The sequence below is a fragment of the Artibeus jamaicensis genome, unplaced genomic scaffold, assembly GCF_021234435.1.
Source record: "Artibeus jamaicensis isolate MK-2021 breed Jamaican fruit bat unplaced genomic scaffold, CSHL_Jam_final contig_457, whole genome shotgun sequence".
In the NCBI taxonomy this organism is placed as follows: domain Eukaryota; kingdom Metazoa; phylum Chordata; class Mammalia; order Chiroptera; family Phyllostomidae; genus Artibeus; species Artibeus jamaicensis.
In genome coordinates, this window is record NW_026521840.1 from 408,261 (window position 1) to 425,450 (window position 17,190).

The 17,190-nt window shown below is 45.0% G+C and overlaps 1 protein-coding gene across 2 annotated transcripts in view; it reads right to left on the bottom strand.

The window, feature by feature from the left end:
- The window catches only part of ARHGEF9 (Cdc42 guanine nucleotide exchange factor 9), a 131,223-nt gene extending 114,426 nt beyond the window's left edge, over positions 1-16,797 (bottom strand). For both annotated transcript variants that reach the window (XM_037135174.2, XM_053666520.1), the window contains exon 1: positions 16,739-16,797. In XM_037135174.2, the coding sequence (XP_036991069.1) occupies positions 16,739-16,768 (30 nt within the window). In that variant the 5' untranslated portion in view covers positions 16,769-16,797. The remainder of the gene's footprint in view (positions 1-16,738) is intronic.
- Between the last annotated feature and the right edge of the window lie 393 nt (positions 16,798-17,190).

Here is a 17,190-nt window from a genome sequence, read left to right on the forward strand (position 1 = left end):
GCATCCCAGGTCCCCAGTAGGGGGCGTGTGAGAGGCAACCACACATTGATGTTTCTTCCCCTATTTCTCCCTCCCTTCTCCTCTCTCTAAAAATAAATAAGTAAAATCTTACAAATACCATATGATCTCACCTTTAACAGGAAGCTAAACAACAAAACAAACAAGCAAGCAGAAAAAAAAAAAAACAAAGACACTGAAATAGAGAACAAGGGGACAGTGACCAGAGGGGAGAGGGAAGGGATTTTAAGGGGGAAAAAGGGGAGGGATCTGGAGGAACAAATAGGAAGGACACAGGGACGAGAACTAAGGGGGGGGGGTGGAAATAGGAGGGAGGTGGGGAGCAAGGGGCGGGGGAGTCTGGGATGGGAAAAATAGACAAAAAACTGTACTTGAAAAATAACTAAATAAAATTAATTATAAAAAAATAAATAAATAAGTAAAATCTTAAAAAAAGAAAGAAAGAAAGAGCAAGAAACGAAAGTTCAGAGTGATGACATCATTCGCCCATTGCCGTACGGGTGGGATGAAGCAGTAGCAGGATTTAAACTGAGATGTTTCCAAAGCCCACCCCTTTTTACCAGTATTCCTAATGAGTTTTGTCCAGCAAGTGCTACAATATTTTCAGAAAAAGGAAGCACACTCAGAAGCTTCCAAAACCTCTATTCATTTTGAGCTGAAATTCACTCTTCAAGGGTTTCTCCCCATTTGTTAGAGCACTGTCCTATCCTCTGGGCCATGCTAAAAAAAAAAGGGAACAGAAGGGAAGGAAAAGGGAAGGGAAAAAGAAAGGAAAGGGAAGGGAAGAGGGATGGAAAGGGGAATGGAAAAGGGAATGGAAGGAGAAGGAAGGGAAGAGAAAAGCCAAGTGCTTCTAAGTAACAGTCCTGTGAAGAGTATGAAGACATCTATCATGGTTCAGCCTCTATTCACCATGACTACCCTCTGACACACACATGCACGTGCAAACACACATTCGTTTTCCAACATAAACATGACCATTTCTTTAAACTCCTCCACTGTGGCATGGTTTGCAGTCCCTTCTCCAGGTTGGTTGCTTATCAGTTTGTTCACATCCCTCAGAGCACATATCCAGATGGGGGCAACAATGGGGAGTAGAGTTGAGTGTCACCTCCTTTATTACAAACACTGGTCCTTAGGAGGATCTACCTAAGCTCTCACATCCACCTAAAACGGCCGATGCTTGTGTGTGCTGTCGTGCCGCCACAGGGCCTTGCAAAGCTCATGACAAAGGGAAAAGAGCAGTGGATGGGAAGTTAAAACTTTCAGATGTAAGTCCAGCCTCTACTTCTTCGTAGCTGTGTAACCTCAAACAAGTCTCTTAACTTCCTTAAAGCTCAAAAGGCTATGACTTATTTTCATTTGTAGCCTAAAATGAATCATTGATCATTTTAAATCTTCACCAGCCTCGCCAAAGGTATGGCAGAAATGTAGTTGGTTCTAAGTGGGGCATCCTGAGGAAGGTGTAATGGGCAATAAGCTTAAGTTAAGGATCAGGTTGCATATGTGGTTGCAGGGACGATACCAAATATAGGGTTAAGAATTTCAGTCTGCCTGAATACCTTCCTCCTAGCTATCTACAAGTATAGTTCTTTCTCTTTAAAAAAAAAAAGATTTTATTTACTTATTTTTTAGAGAGGGGAAGGGAAGGGGAGAGAGAGGGAAATACCAATCTGCAGTTGCCTCTTTAGTGCCCCCTACTGGGGACCTGGCCAACAACCCAGGTATGTGCCCTGGTGCCCTGACTGGGAATCGAATCAGTGGCGACCCTCTGGTTTGCAGGCTGGCACTCAATCCACCGAGCCAAACTAGCCAGGGCAAGGTTAGCTCTTTCATCTCCTCAAAAGGAATCTTTCCCTGACCACCTCTCTAAAACTGTAACCAAGCATCAGTCTATATGCTATTATCCAGCTTGTCCCTCTAGCCCTATCACCACGTGAAATGTTATATGATTATTTATTTATTGGTTTACTGTCTCCCTTTATAAATTGTAAGCTCTGTGAAGGCAGGAACTGTTTTGTTCACTGCTGTCTCTCCAGCAGCAGGAACAGTGCTTGGCATTCAGTAAATATTTTTTGAGGACTCAATAACTAAATTATAAATGAATGAATGAGTAAATGAAGACTAAGGTGCAGCCCTGTTTACTCTCAATGGAGGATATAGAGGAAATGTGTCATGCAAAACAGTCTCTGCTACAGCTGGTGATACCAACCTTGGCCCCTCCACCCAGAAGGGCCTTCATTAGTCAAAACCCCTCCAAAAGGGACTTAAAGTTCCAAGTTACAGGCTGAGAATTTCAGGACCACTTTGGTTTCCCATTCCTGTTGGCATAGAGACCACTCTAAACCACCACCCCAGAGTCCTTCCCTAAAGAAACACTGCCTATACCGCCCTCCTGTGGCCAAAGACTGAATACATATCTGAATAAATCCCCAAGAACAGCAGTTTCCTCCAGTTCTTTTGCATGACTCCCTTTCAAGCCTCTTTCTTTCCTTTTCCCTTCTTTTCCTTTTCCTATTCCCTCTCCTTTCCTTTCTTTTCTCTTCTTTTATTTATGAGAGGAGGACTTATTTCAGTTCTATTTTGAGTGAGCCGCACAACCCGCTTCTAACTCAAGGTAGAAAGGACTGGTTGGAAAAGAGCAACGAGAATCTAAAAGTCCTTCCAGAGCAAGTACAATGTTTTCCTATCAGACTTGGGTTCTTTCTGGAGCAACAAAACCCAATCACACATCAATTCAAGACTGGTATAGGCAGTGAATGCTTCCCTCAGTATTGGTCCTGTTGTTTGGTTTTGGAGCCTAAAGTCCTGGAGAGACTCATTCAACTCTGGACCCCCATGTCCAGGTTTATTTATTTACAGGCTTCATTTAAACTGTAAACAACTGGGCAGTCAGAACACCAAACATACATCACCAAATTAAGCTTGGAGTTTTGCTCCTAATAGATGCTCCACAAACATCACACAGATAAGCAGGTAGATTGGGAGGTGGACAGAGAGAGGATAGGAATGACATAAAAGTGCAACAGGAGGGAAGGGGTTTAGTTCAGCTGGGGAGTTTGTCAGATGTTGGATTATAAGTCAGAGGGAGGCTACAGAATTGACTTAGGAACAGTATTTTCTGTAGAAGTCCAAGGCAGTCTAGCAATGAGGCTCAGGGAGAAGATGTAAAGAGAGGGTTGGACACCACACAGGATGGATGGAGCTTGTAGAGACTTGTGAAGGCCCAGCTGAGACTGCTGAATCTCTCTCTGACTGACAGGGAGATAGCTCAAAGATACATTATGTAAAATGTATGCTTTGGGAGGTAAAAAATAAGAGAAAGAAGGAAATATGTTTGTATCTACTTATACAAGATCTATCCAGAAAAAGTCCAGGCATATAATGAGAACAGTTTGTGCGACATCAATGTAACCTGGTAGCCAAAGAGAGTGGAGTGGAATGTGCATGTGTGACCAGCGATGACTTCACTGTACTAGTCAGTGGGGGCGGTAGACACCACTGAGTGTGCATGTGGACTGTGTGGCCATCATATGCAAAATGACTAAGTGAGCAGAGCAATGGATCCGCATCATATTTTGCCTTAAGCTTGAACATTCCTCTGTGAAAAAGTACTCGGATGATTCAGACGGCCACAGCGATGGGCAACTGGTGACTGGTGGCTTCATCACGACAATGCGCCTGCTCATGCTTCACATCTTGTGCAAGTTTTCTAGCAAAACATCAAATCACCCAGGTGACTCAGCCTCGTTACATTCCCAAAGTAGGTGGCCTGCGATTTCTGGCTTCTCCCAAAACTAAAAGCACCTTCGAAAGGGAAGAGATTTCAGACCATTGATGAGGTTGAGGAAAATATGACAGGGCAACTGGTGGCAATTCCATCAAAGGATTTTGCAGAGTGTTTTAAATGGTGGGAGAACTGTGTGAGGTCCCAAGTTGCCTACTTTGAAGGGATGAATGGCATTGCCCCATGTGCAATGTTTTTTGTCTTTTGTATCTTCTTCAATAAGTGTCTGTATTTCTCATAGTGTGTGGCTGGATGCTTTCTGGGCAGGTCTCGTATATGCATAAAGGAACTCTGAAAGAATACGTCCAAAGCTACAAAACGGGTGACCTACCTCTGACCTGGGTGGACAGAGAACATCCACTGTATACACTTTCATAGTTTGATTTTTTTATCTGTGTGAATATATTAGCCACTCAGATATTAGATTTTAAAAATGTTAAACCTGCTGTGTGATCTTAGTAAGTCATGCCTTCCCTCTCTGCCCCTTATCTCTGTTTCCATGAATCAAGCTTGGAAGAACCCTACATTTAGAGACTGTATGGCTTGACAGTTGAGAACACAGGCAGTAGGGCCGGCCTGCTGAGGGTCAACCTTAGTTATGCCAATTGCTGCTTATTTGAGCAAGTTACTTATGTCTTTGAGCATCGTTTTTCTCACCTTTAAAATGGGGTGAATGGCACAATGCCCTGGTTCTCACTCTGTCCTTCACTTTGAGAAAGCTCTGGATTCTCAGTACCCTAGTACTCTACAAAACAGGAAGAATCATAAGGTTGTAGGTGAGGGTTTAATCAGTGGATACATGTAAACCACTTAGAACAATACCTAGCACACAGTAATGTTCCGTAAACACTAACAATTACTATTATTTAAGGGTTTGAATAGTATCTCTGCCCTTAACTTTGGGCAAATCATATATTCTCCAAGCCTCAGTTTCCTTATGCGTAAATAGAAAAAAAAACACATAATACCCACCGAAGAGGTGCTGAGATAATGGATTTGAAAGTGCTCTGTGTAATAAAAATGTTGGTTAGGATGTGAAGAATTGTTGTAGTAGTAAAAGGAGGCCGTGGGATACTAAGGGAAGATTCTGCCTATTCCAGGCTCCCCTCTCCCACCTTCAACTGCCAAATGAGGTAACATCTAAGGGGCAAAAGGAGGGCTTCAAAGGCCGTGAGTCGTTTGTGAACTCTGTGAACTCGGTGTCAGGAGATGGGTCCTGTTTCCCACCTCTTTAAAGCAGCGTTGCCAAAAGGGGCCACACACCACTGGTTGCCACTCCATTGTGAGACGCCAAGTGTTTCCGTGTCACAGTTCCTATTTTGAGGAGGTGCTGAGGCTAAGTGATAATCCCACGATCCTTAGCAGCTTCTCAGAAAGGAAAGGAAGTGGCACCCCGGAGGCTCACAGGCCCCCCTCCGCACATACAACCAATTTACAAAGAACAAAACAACTGGCTGAAGCAGCAGTGCCAATTCTCCATATCCCAGCAACCTGCCCTTACAGGCCCATTTCATGACATAGAAAGCCCTTTTGTCCCCATTTTCTGATTTGCACCTCACAATAGTCCAAGAAGGCTGTCAAGCAGTGACGGGTAATCATTCCTGGTTTTTACAGAAGGGGAACACTTTACTTCGCAAGAGGAAAGTGACTTACCCCAGCTCCTACTGCTTCATAAGAGAATGAAAAGGAATAAAGGATAAAGCGCCAGAAGACCCCATTTTGGGGAAATTGCTATAGATCTATAAAATTCCATACAGTTGGGGTTTTTAGAAACTATCAGGCCAGGGCCAGGCCTGGAACCTGAGTTTCCTTCCCTGCAGACCCCAAGTCTTGCTGTACTGATGATGGAGAAGCAAACAGCAAGTAAGGACCAACTGAAAAGTATCCTTCCCAAAATAACTGCTCTTTACATTTCATTAGAACTTGACACCTCCCTAAACAGCGTGGCCTTCTATTGCATCTCAACCTCATGGCAACCTTGTGAGAGAAGTATAGCAGGAAATAGGAATCCGAAGTTTTACCCACCCATACACACATCCTTATCCTTCTTCCCTGCTGTACTTTTTCTCCTTAGCACTTAGAACTGCCATACTATATATTATACTTAATTAGCTGCTTAGCATATATCTTCCCTAGTGGAAAATCTGCCCTGGCTGGTGTGGCTTAGTGGGTTGAGCACCATTTTGTGGACTGAAAGGTTGCTGGTTTGATTTCCAGTCAGGGCATATGCCTGGGTTGTGGAACAGATCCCCAGTTGGGAGCTTGCGAGAAGCAACCGATGTGTGTTTCTCTCCTTCCTTTCCCCTCTCTCTAAAATAAATAAATAAATAATCTTTTTTAAAAAGAAAAGAAAGTCTGTTCCATGAAGAAAGGATTTTTGTCTGGTTTGCTCACTGCTCACCAGTGCCTAGAACAGTGCCTGGTACACAGCAGGTACTCAATAAATGTCACTAAGTGAATGAATGAATATTTGCTGTGTGTGTGCATAGGCAGAAAGAGAGAGAGAGAGAGAGAGCCTTGGCTAGTGTAGCTCAATGGATTGAGCGCAGGCCTGTGAACCAAAAGATCACAGTTCGATTCCCAATCAGGGCACGTGCCTGGGTTACAGGCCAGTTCCCAGCAGGGGGACCCATGAGAGGCAACCATACATTGATATTTCTCTCCCTCTCTCCTTCCCTTCCCCTCTAAAGATAAATAAAATCTTTTTTAAAGTGTTATCCTATATATTTTTAAAAAAAAGAGAGAGAGAGAGAATATGAATGGGCCCATTTTTGCGTGTGAGTAAACTGATATCCAGAGGAGTGAAGTAATTTTCCTGGAAAGGACTTAAGCTTCCCACTTCAGCCTATCCCCTCACTTCACTGTCTGGCTGGTTCAAAGACATCTTACCTGGGCCAAAGGTAATGTGTACTGCAAACATCTCTGCTCTTTCTGCAGCCAGCTCCAGGCATAGTGGCTACAGGTAGCCCGGGGTTCGCCTCCTTTATCAGCTCACTGGTCCATTCCATAAATTCTCAGAGTGCCTGCTATGTATACAAAAGGCATGATGCCAAGCCTCATTAGCCTAGACACACCCAAATGTATGTGTCTCCAAACACTCAAAGAGCTTCACTGAGTTTTCACGATCTCTGGAATGTACAGAAGTGAGGGAGGAAGGAGTAAAAGTCATTTGAGTTCTCAGCAGTAGGCCTGAGGGTCTCTTTGTCTTCCAGAACTTACCTGGTGCTTTCCCCCACTGAAAAATGGTGCTTACCTCATAGGATTGTTGGGAAGATTAAATTAGATACATGTGCAAAACACTTAGGAGAGTGCCTGGCACAAAATAAGCACGGGCTTGGTGAATGATAGCTATCTGTCCTCAAGCCTTACTGCACTGATGATCTTATTACTGGTGCCTCTCTCCTCTGGAGTAAAGGAGAAAGGCAAACATCCATTTCAGGCCAGCAAGTTAAGTGAGGAGCTACTGTGGAGCTACAGACCTATTTCTCGGCCTGGCTGTTTGGAGATAGGTGTGTAGAGAAGATACTTCATCTCTCCCCACCTTAGTTTCCCCACTTCGAAGTATGAAGAGTGTTGTGAGGCTTATGTGAATTTGGGTGTGAAGGTGCTCTGAAAATACAAAGTACTGAAACACATGAGAGATTGTTATTATATAGAAATAATACAGCCTCTCATCACCTGTGCCCTTGCTACATGCAGACACTGTACTATCTGCTTTATATAGATTAAAATAGTCCATCTTTACAGTAGGACCAGTGACCAGGTACTATTATTCCAGTTTCATAGACAAAGCATGATGGTTAATTTCATGTTTCACCTTGTCTGTAATACAATGCCCAGATACTCAGTCATACACTTTCTGGATATTTTTGTGGAGGTATATTTTGCAGATGAGATGAACATTTCAATCAGCAGACTTTGAGGAAAGCAGATTGTCCTCCATCATGCAGATGGACCTCAGCTAATCAGCTGGAGGTTCTAATAGAACAAACACTGACCTCTCCTTGAGCAAGAAGGAACTCTGCCAACAAACTGCCTTTGGGTCCACACTGCAAGTCTTCCCAGCTTGTTGGCATACCCTTCAGAATTTGGACTTGCACCTCTGCAGTCACGTGAGCCAATTCCTTAAAATAAATTAGCCCTTGCTGGCATAGCTCACTGGATTGAGCACAGACTGCAAACCAAAGGGTCGCTGGTTTGATTCCCAGTCAGGGCACATGCCTGGGTTGCAGGCCAGGTCCCAGTAGGGGCAGGCAAGAGGCAACCACACATTGACATTTCTCTCCCTCTCTTTCTCCTTCCCTTCCCCTCTCTGTAAAGATAAATAAATAAAATCTTCAGAAACACACTAAAATAAATTAATGTTTCTCTGTAGGTAGATACAAATACAGATATACACATACATACAGATCTTGTTGATAGTATTTCTCTGGAGAACCCTGAGTGATACATCAGGAAACTGAAGCTTAGAATGGTTAAATCCCTTGCCTCAAATCAAACAGCCAGTCATGACAGAGCCAGAAACCTAGGGATCATCTTCCTTCTTTCTTCTGTGTCCTACACCTCTCTCAATCAATCCAGCCACAATTCCTATTGATTTTGTCTTCAGAATCAATGTCAAATCTGCCCTCCTCTCCCCCGTTCCGCGGATTTCATTTCTGCGGCAGCCTTTCAACCAGGCTTGCCATGTCCGCTTTCACCATCCCCAATCTATTCCCTGCAAAGGCTTCCCGGATCACAAGGCAGACCCCATCATTCCACCGCTTCAAATGCTTCTACTGCACTTTGAATAAATAGCGCTGATCACTGCCCCACACTGTCATGTGCACTGTGAGCGCGTCAACTCACTTCCTCCTCACAGTAACGTTATGAACAGTAGCGTTACTATCTGCTTTTCAGAGGGCATACCTGAGGCAGAGAAACCTTAGTCAACATCCAAAATCACCACTAAGAAGGTTCCAGAGTCTGTGCTATTAACCACTGAACCATGCCACCTCTGGGTATAGCTGATGCGCACCCTCCCTCGGCCTACAAACTCCCTGGGCCTAGAAGGTCCTGTGTGAGCTGTTCCTGTCTTACTCGCTGTGTCTGTGTCATGTCCCTTGCCTCCTCTCTGTCTCCCTGTGCTCCAGTCGCACTGCCTTTCTTCCGAGCCCTTAGGCCTTTGCCATCCCTGCCCCTCCCCCGCACTTCCCACAAGCCTGGCTGTCTCTTTCTTTATTTTTTTATTGTAATCCAAATTCATAGCCTCTGTCCCCAAATCTCCACACAGCTGACTCAACTTAAATGTCACTGCCCTGGTATGTCCTGCAGGCACTTAGACATAGTATCTCCTTGTTGGCAATAGGACTTCTTAGAGCCAGCTGAACGCATTTATTTCCCCTCCTTCTTGGCTTCTATTACTGAACAGTTTAATCACTCACAGAACTAGTCATGTTCACACACACACACACTCACACCCAAAACGGTACAATAAGAAAACTTCTCCAAGCTATGGGTTCCTAAGATAAAGCTCCTCTCGTGATGACAGGAGGCTGTTTGGGGGCCTTTTCTTATTCTCTCCTGAAGCAGAGAATTCAAGAAGCGTTCAACCGGGGCAGGAGCGATTGTTCCTTGTGAATGAAATTCCTGTTGGATCTCTTATCACTCGCAGAAGAGGAAACTCAGGTCTAGTCTTCTGAGGCCTGAATTCAGGGCAGCAGAAAAGATAGTATTCTGTTCACCCAAGTGTGCATCCCTTCCGTCCTGTCAGGAATAATAATTACTCCCTATATGGGCAGAGAATAGCACAGTTCACACAGCATTTTCCTGTCTCCTCACACAGAAGACTGGGAAAATAAGTGAAGCTACTATGTGTTAATTTTATGTATCAACTTCACTGGGTCGAGGGGTGCCCAGACATTTGGTCAAGCATTATTCTGGGTGTTTCTGTGGGGATGTTTCTAGATGACGTTACTATCTCAACTGCTGGACTGACTAAAGCAGATTGCCCTCCCCAGAATTGGATCCCTGCCCAGTGTGGGCAAATCCACTTCAACTGAAGACCTAACAGAATAAAAAAGCTGAATAACAGAGAACTCCTCTGGCCAGACTGTATCACCTGAGACATTCCGGGATATTTCTCCCTGTCTCTGTCCGTCTCTGTCTCTCTCTCACTCTCTTTATGGCCTCCAGCTGTCCAGTGAAACCACCTCTCCCCTCTTCTCACCCTCTTTACCTACGGCACCAGAGAAATCCTCCACCCCTCAGTGGCATCACGTCATTGCCCTTTTTATGGGGCAAAGCATCTGAGCCCGGCATTCAAGGTTCCTCTCAATGTGGTTCCACTGCACCTTGCCAGAATCACTGGCTTTAGCCACATCAGAGCACCCACAGATGATTTCTGAAACATACTAGCACTTTCATGCCTCAATTCTGTCACATGTTGTTCCCCTCTGCTTGGAACATATCATGCTTCACCTACCACACCTATGCCCCAGGCCAAGCCAATTCTGTCATCTGAAAGGCTTGAAGGTACAGTTTAAATGCTGCCTTTTCCAGGACCTGCCTAATCCCCTGAAAACCTCCTCCATTGTGCTCTTTCTCGCCTGCACTCCCACATCACCTTCTTTGTACCTCCCACGGCATTTATTTCTGCCCAAGTGAACCGTTAAGCTCCTGAGCACATAAATCACATCTTGTCTTTGATTATCCCACACCTCAGCCTGGTATGTAGTGTCCCAGAAATAGCAGCTGCTTCATAAACATCCATTGTCTTTAAATGGCCCTTTAAAATTCACCGCAGCACTGTTTATTATGGCAAATGACTGGAGACAAACTAATTGGCCATCAATAGGAGACACAATAGAAGCCTATGCAGTCATACAAAACGAGGCGTCTCTGCACATACTGATATGGAATAATCTTCAAGACATACTGTTGATTGAAAAAAAGGGCAAGCACAGAACCGCAGAATGTTACTATCTATATGAAGAAGAGAAAATGCGTGTGCACATACATAAGTAAACGCTTTTAAAGGCTTAGAATATCTTTATATAAACACCAAAGAAACTGATTTCAATGACGGTCTCTGGACTGTGTGACTGAGGACCAGAAGGAGGGAGATATATGGATACTTCATTTTTTCCATATTCCCTTCCCTAGTCTTTGAATTTTGTGCTATGCGCATGTATTACCTATTCATGATAATTTAAATAATTTTTGCCAAGCATCTATTGTATGAGGAGAGAAAATATTGAGCTGGTATTAAGTAATGACATAAATTTCTCTTCAGATTAGCTAGAAAAAACCCTAAGAAATGTAACATGATTAGTCAGTGATCATACACAAATGAAGCAGTGGTTCTGAACCAGCTGGGATGGCCTCTGCCCCTCAAAAAAAGATAAAAATAATAACAACTGCCCTGGCTGGTGTGGCTCAGTGGACTGAGCACCGGCCTGCAAACCAAAGGGTTGCTGGTTCCATTCCCAGTCATGGCACATGCCTGGGTTGTGGTCCAGTTTCCCAGTAGGGGGCGTGCACAAGGCAACCACACACTGATGCTTCTCTCCCTCTCTTTCTCCCACCCTTCCCCTCTGTCTAAAAATAAATTTTAAAATATGGGTGGTATTCAAACATTTTTGTGTGGAAGGTAGGGAGAATGCAAGGCAAGGCAAAACGCTCTTCCAGAATCATAAGCAACAACCCAACATAGAACGCAAAAACCCAGGCACTCTGGATAAATCAAGGGGGTGCTGACTGAAACTCGTACTTGCTCCTGCCCAGCCCCTCCCCTTAAAGCCCTGCCATGAAAAGCCTATAGCTCTGAGGCAGAAGTCTGCAAACCTTTTCTGTAAAGGACCAATTAGTCGGTGTTTTAGGCTTTACTGGACATGTGGTCTCGGTCAAAACAACTCAATTCTGCCTCTGTATCATGAAGGCAGAATGGGCGTGGCTGTGTTCCAATAAAACTGTATTTATAGACAATGCAATTTGAATTTCATATAAATTTTCATATAATGTTCTGGATCTTCAACACCCACCTTGGGCCATGAAACAACTTCAGGGATGAAATCCAAATGCTAGGGACAGTAGAACAGAAAAATCCCAAAAGACTCCCTGAAGCTGCCATACTGGCCCAGGTATGTCTATCTCCTGAGCTCTTTCATGCGAAAAAAATAAAACCTATGTGTTTTAAGCCAGTGTAGATGGATCTCTGTTAGTCACAGCAGAATCAAATCAACTGTTAAATTTAACAGCTGGCCATTCTATCTTTCCTAGACAGAGATTTCCAACAACTCAAATATTGTGACTTTTATGAAAGCCACACGAAATTTGGCATGCAATTTATTCCAAGATTCCATATTCGTTTCCAAAGCACTCGTAGACAATGGGTCAGACAATAGGAGTGAACAACCATAGCACAGGCAAAGAAGGAGTGCACTATCTCTAGACAATGTTTTTAAGACTAAAAGCCACAATATTTTTTTAAGATTTTATTTAATTTCTCTTTAGAGAGGAAGGGAAGGAGAAAGGGAGAGAAACATCAACGTGTGGTTGCCTCTCGTGTGTCCCCTGCTGGGAACTGGCCTGCAACCCAGGCATGTGCCCTGACTGGGGATGGAACTGTGATCCTTTGGTTCACAGGCCTGCACTCGATCCACTCAGCTACACCAGTCAGGGCAGTATTTTTTTTATTATCACCATGCGACGGCAATTTTTTATTATTATTTTTTATTATTTTATCGTTGTTCATGCAATAGCAGCAATTTTCAGCAATGCCAGTAATAAAATACTCCTCCCTAAAAAAAATATTCTGTTGGTCAAAGTTCTAAGCAATTGTTACTGAGTTTTAATCATCTATATAAAGTTTCAAATTAGCATCTTTTATTATTTATCCTTTGATAATATTGTATGATATATGGAAGTTGAATTCAGAGACTCCCCCCTCCCCCAGACACACAGAGACTTTACATATGTTCCTTCACTTCATTTCACTTTGTAAAGGTTTAGACCAGACCTAAAGTCGTTTTCACCAGGGGTCACATCAGCCTGTGGTTGCCTTGAAAGGGCCGAATGTAATTTAAACTCCTTACCACTTAAGGAGTAGTTACATTTATACAGTCCTAAAATTATTTTGGCCCTTTTTAAATCTGAAAAATATTAGTGCTGATTATTACTGAAAATAATTTTGTCATGTAGAAGACAGAGTACTAAAAATGGTCCATTCCAGATGTCACATATATTAAGTATATGACATCTAGTACTAATAATATACTTAGTCCTCTTCTCTAGAATCCTAGAAAGCAAGGAACTGGTTCATCGGTAATTCACACAGACCCAACTCTCAATTAGCTCCACCAGAGCCCAAGGAGCCTGAAGCAGATATGTGATCATTGACTTAGATACAAAATGCCCTTGAATGCATCCACCCACTCAGACATCTGAGAATCAGATAGATGGTCAGAAAGGACAAAGACACAGACTATCTACAAATGATGCTACAAAGGAGAAGAGCCAGCCCTTTCAGACAGATTATTATCAGCCTGGTGCAAGCCACCATCACCTCTCACCTGGCCAATTTAAGAGCCTCCTCATCGCTTTTTTCCTTTGCCCCACTACAATCTTTTCTTCTGTAGAAAATCCGAGTCACCTTATGTCCCTTACTTGATCAAAGCCTTCCCAAAACTACCCTTCTCACTCAGATTAAATGTGCCCAGGACATTGGCCTACTGGCTGTTCCTTAAACAAACCAGTATTCCCCTCCTTCCTTCCCTCACTCCATCCTCCTCTCTCTCTGGCTGTTTCTTATGCCTAGAACCGTATCCTCCTAAACATCTGCATAAGAGCTCCTTCCTTCATTTCCTTCACATCTCTGCTCAAATGTCCCTTAATCAGAGGCTCTGGTTGATCTAATACATCATCCCACCTCCTATGTCTCTCTACTGTCTTGCCCGGTTTTCTTTTTCTTCTTAGCACTTAGCACTTCTGAATATAATGTATATTCATTTGCATAAAAATATTTCGTGAAACCTCCAAACCTCCAGATTGTAAGATCCATGAGAGTAGAGCTTTTGCTTTTATTCACTGCTATCTCCCTAGATCAGGGCCAACTCAGAGGAGATACTCTCTATTTTTGTTAAACGAATGAATGACCTCAAGAGCGTCTATAAGGTACTTCATCGTGGCTTTATGGATGAAAATGCTGGGGATGAAATTGACAACTGGCTGGGGATGAAATTGACAACTGGCTGGGGGATGAAATTGACAACTGGCTGGGGGATGAAATTGACAACTGGCAAGTGTTTCAGAGCTGAGAAGTGTAAAAGCCAGGTCCTCAGCCCCAAACTTGGGACTCTGAGACCTGAGTTCTTTCCGTCCTAGGCATGCTGCCTAACCTTGCACAAATAGGCATTGCAGGCAGAAGCTCTGAATAAATACACTGAAAAAAAACGGCCCTGGCTGGTGTAGCTCAGTGGATTGAGCACGGGCCTGCAAACCAGACAATTGCGGTTCGATTCCCAGTCAGGGCACATTCCTGGGTTGCAGGCCGGTTCCCTGCAGGCCAATTCCCAGCAGGGGACGCACAAAAAGCAACCATGCATTGATGCTTCTCTCCCTCTCTCCTTCCCTTTCCCTCTAAAAGATAAATAAATAAAATCTTAAAAAAAAAAAACTACCAGCAAAAGTGAACTCACAGTTTTTAACACTCTCTCTCTACAGAGACAGATTTTATTCTGTAAAATCCTGGCTGGTGTTTTATGTTCTAGGACCTTCATACATATGTGGCACCTGCAATCCGTTATAATAGTCAGACAGTCTGAAAAGAAATCTCACTGTCACCAAAAACTCAATCTGAATCTCAAATGATCTGCCAGTGAAGGAACAAACAGCAAAGACCTTTGGGCCAGCCGCAGCATAAAACGGTAGCTACATACACACTGCCTACTTTTTTCATAATGGTCCACTAGCTAAATTTTAGCCAACATTTACTTGTAAGGATCTCAGATCTGGAAGGAACTGGGATGATCATTAACAACCCCATTTAACAGGTGAGAAAACAGAGGCCCAAAGCATTCCTATCAAACAGTAGCAGGACCAAGACAATAGGTTTCCTGCCTTCCAGGCTAGAAGAGAGTTTAGTATTCCTATCTCTTGAGTTCTGGCAACCAGTTAAAGCAAGACTTTCATCATATATTCTCCACTTCAGTATCTGAAAAATATAAGTCTTTCATCAATGAAGCTCTAGTTGTACAGTCTCCGCAAGGTGTCTGTTACTCTCCTCTCCACACACAACTGGCAAAACTGGAAATTTCTCCATTCATTGAATCTGTTGTTAATGGGTGGCCCTGGACCCCTATATTATATTATCTTTAAAAGAGGGGGGAGTTCTCACACAGACCCAGCTGACAGAAATACCAGAACTGGCATCTCTTTTTAAGCAAATTTCACAGCATTAGTTCATCCTGAAGGAAGCCTTTCCCAAGATCATGACTCTTTGTTCCTTTCTGCCTTCTCTCAGCGCCATTTGAACTGCCAAGTCTGTGGAGCAGTGGGAAGGGACAGTGACAGAGTGTCAGGAGGCTGAGCTTTGCCTTCGTGGAGCTGTGTGACCCTGAGTGAGTTTCTCCCACTCTGTGGGTCCCAGCTCTCTTGTACGGATGACAGGATTTGAAGGTCTTTTCCTGTTCTGATCTTTCTTGGGTCTACACACAGTTGCAATAGCACCAATGGGACCCCAGGGAGAGAGGCATGTCTGGGATGAAGAGTATCTTGAAGCCCTGGCATATATAATACAAACTGGATGCCTTCAGGAACCACTAAAACGAGGTCTAAGGAAACCCTCAGCAATAGTTCCCAGATTCCCTCCTCCCTTCCAGAATGGGAGTGATAAAGGAGTTAAACACCAATTTTTGCCCAACTGCTTCAGGCTACTTTCCCTCAGAGGAGGGTTGTGGGTGGCACTGAAGTGTGGGCTGGCATGGCGATCAGTGCCTGCTGATCAGTGCCAACCTATCGCCCTCCAAGACCCTCTTGCCCTTGCATCACAGCTGAGGACAAAGGCATGGGGCCCTCCCACCCACAGAGCCCCAGGCCCCACTTGAGCTACCCCTGGCTGAGTCAGAAAGGCATCGAGATGCAGCCACCACTTCCTCTCTGCAAGGGAAGTCATTCCAAGGTCTCCAGGTGGGGAAGGGAGCAACATGGCATAAAATGAACTGTTGGAAGATAATATTTAAACACACACACACACACACACACACACACACACACACACATATACAAGCACACATTCCTTGGGATGGGGTTCTCTTAACTGAATGGGGTCCAGTCCCATTTCTAAGATAGGGATTTCTGCAGCTGGTCTTTCCTTGACAAAGCCCCCAAGTATGGACAGGGTGACCCCAGCCCACGCAAGGAAGGGCTCCTGAGCTCCTAAGCTCCCCTAGACAGCTTCTTTGAGAGTGGCTCTCAGGCCCTCATGCCCTGGAACTGGCCAGAGCAAAGGGGTACACGGTCTATTTGGAGGACTATGCAGTTCTCCCATACTATGTCCTCCAGAATCCCAGGCTTTGTGACTGCTCCCTCCCTCCCAACCCCCGTGCCAGCTGGCCCGCACCCTGCAAGCCTCACTGCTCACAGAGAGCCCCTCTGCCAGACCCCTTGCTTCTTTGGCCTTTCAGGTGACCCCTGCTACCATCCCACCCTAATCTCTGGGGTTGGAGGAGGCTGTAGGAATGCGAAGGAGGATGGGAGGGGGCTTTCTTCGGCAGGCAGGCAGGCGACCAAGGGTTCCTAAAATGGCCACAGCAAGCTCTCTGGTGTCTCAAGGACAGCAGGGAGGGCAGTAGGCAGAGGCTAGGGGGCTCACTGCATGGCGGCTGGTGGAGGAGCTGGGGGTGGGGCTAGGGGACTGAAGCTCAAGCGGGGGAAGCCAGGGTTATGTGCACTCACCATTCCTGATCCGCCCCTTATCCACTGCATGGTGCCTGCGAAGTCCGGCTTCTCTGAGGCCCCCGGTGGCTGGCGCGGGTTGTCTGGGGCTGGCTGGGCTGGCAGGACTGGAGCGAGCGAAAGCCCCAGCGCCCCCTCCGCCTCCCCTCCTCCACAGCCCTACAGCCCAATCCCCTCCGCCCTGGACCTCGCCTTCAGTCAGCTTGTTCCATCCCAGCCGGCAGACTCTGCCTCTCTGCCCGGCAGCTCTGGGGGTGCTTGGCTGTGGAAGAGGCGTGGGAGGGGGGGTCCCAACTGACTGCCTTTGTCCCCGGGCAAGACTTGAGAACTGGGAGGTGGGATGCAGGGAGAGGAAGGGGTGGATAACCTCCGCTTGGGAGAAGACAGCTGCCACCTCTGCCTGCCTCCCACCGTGCTAGAGTTAGAGGCTGTTTATTGTGGGGCTCCCTAAT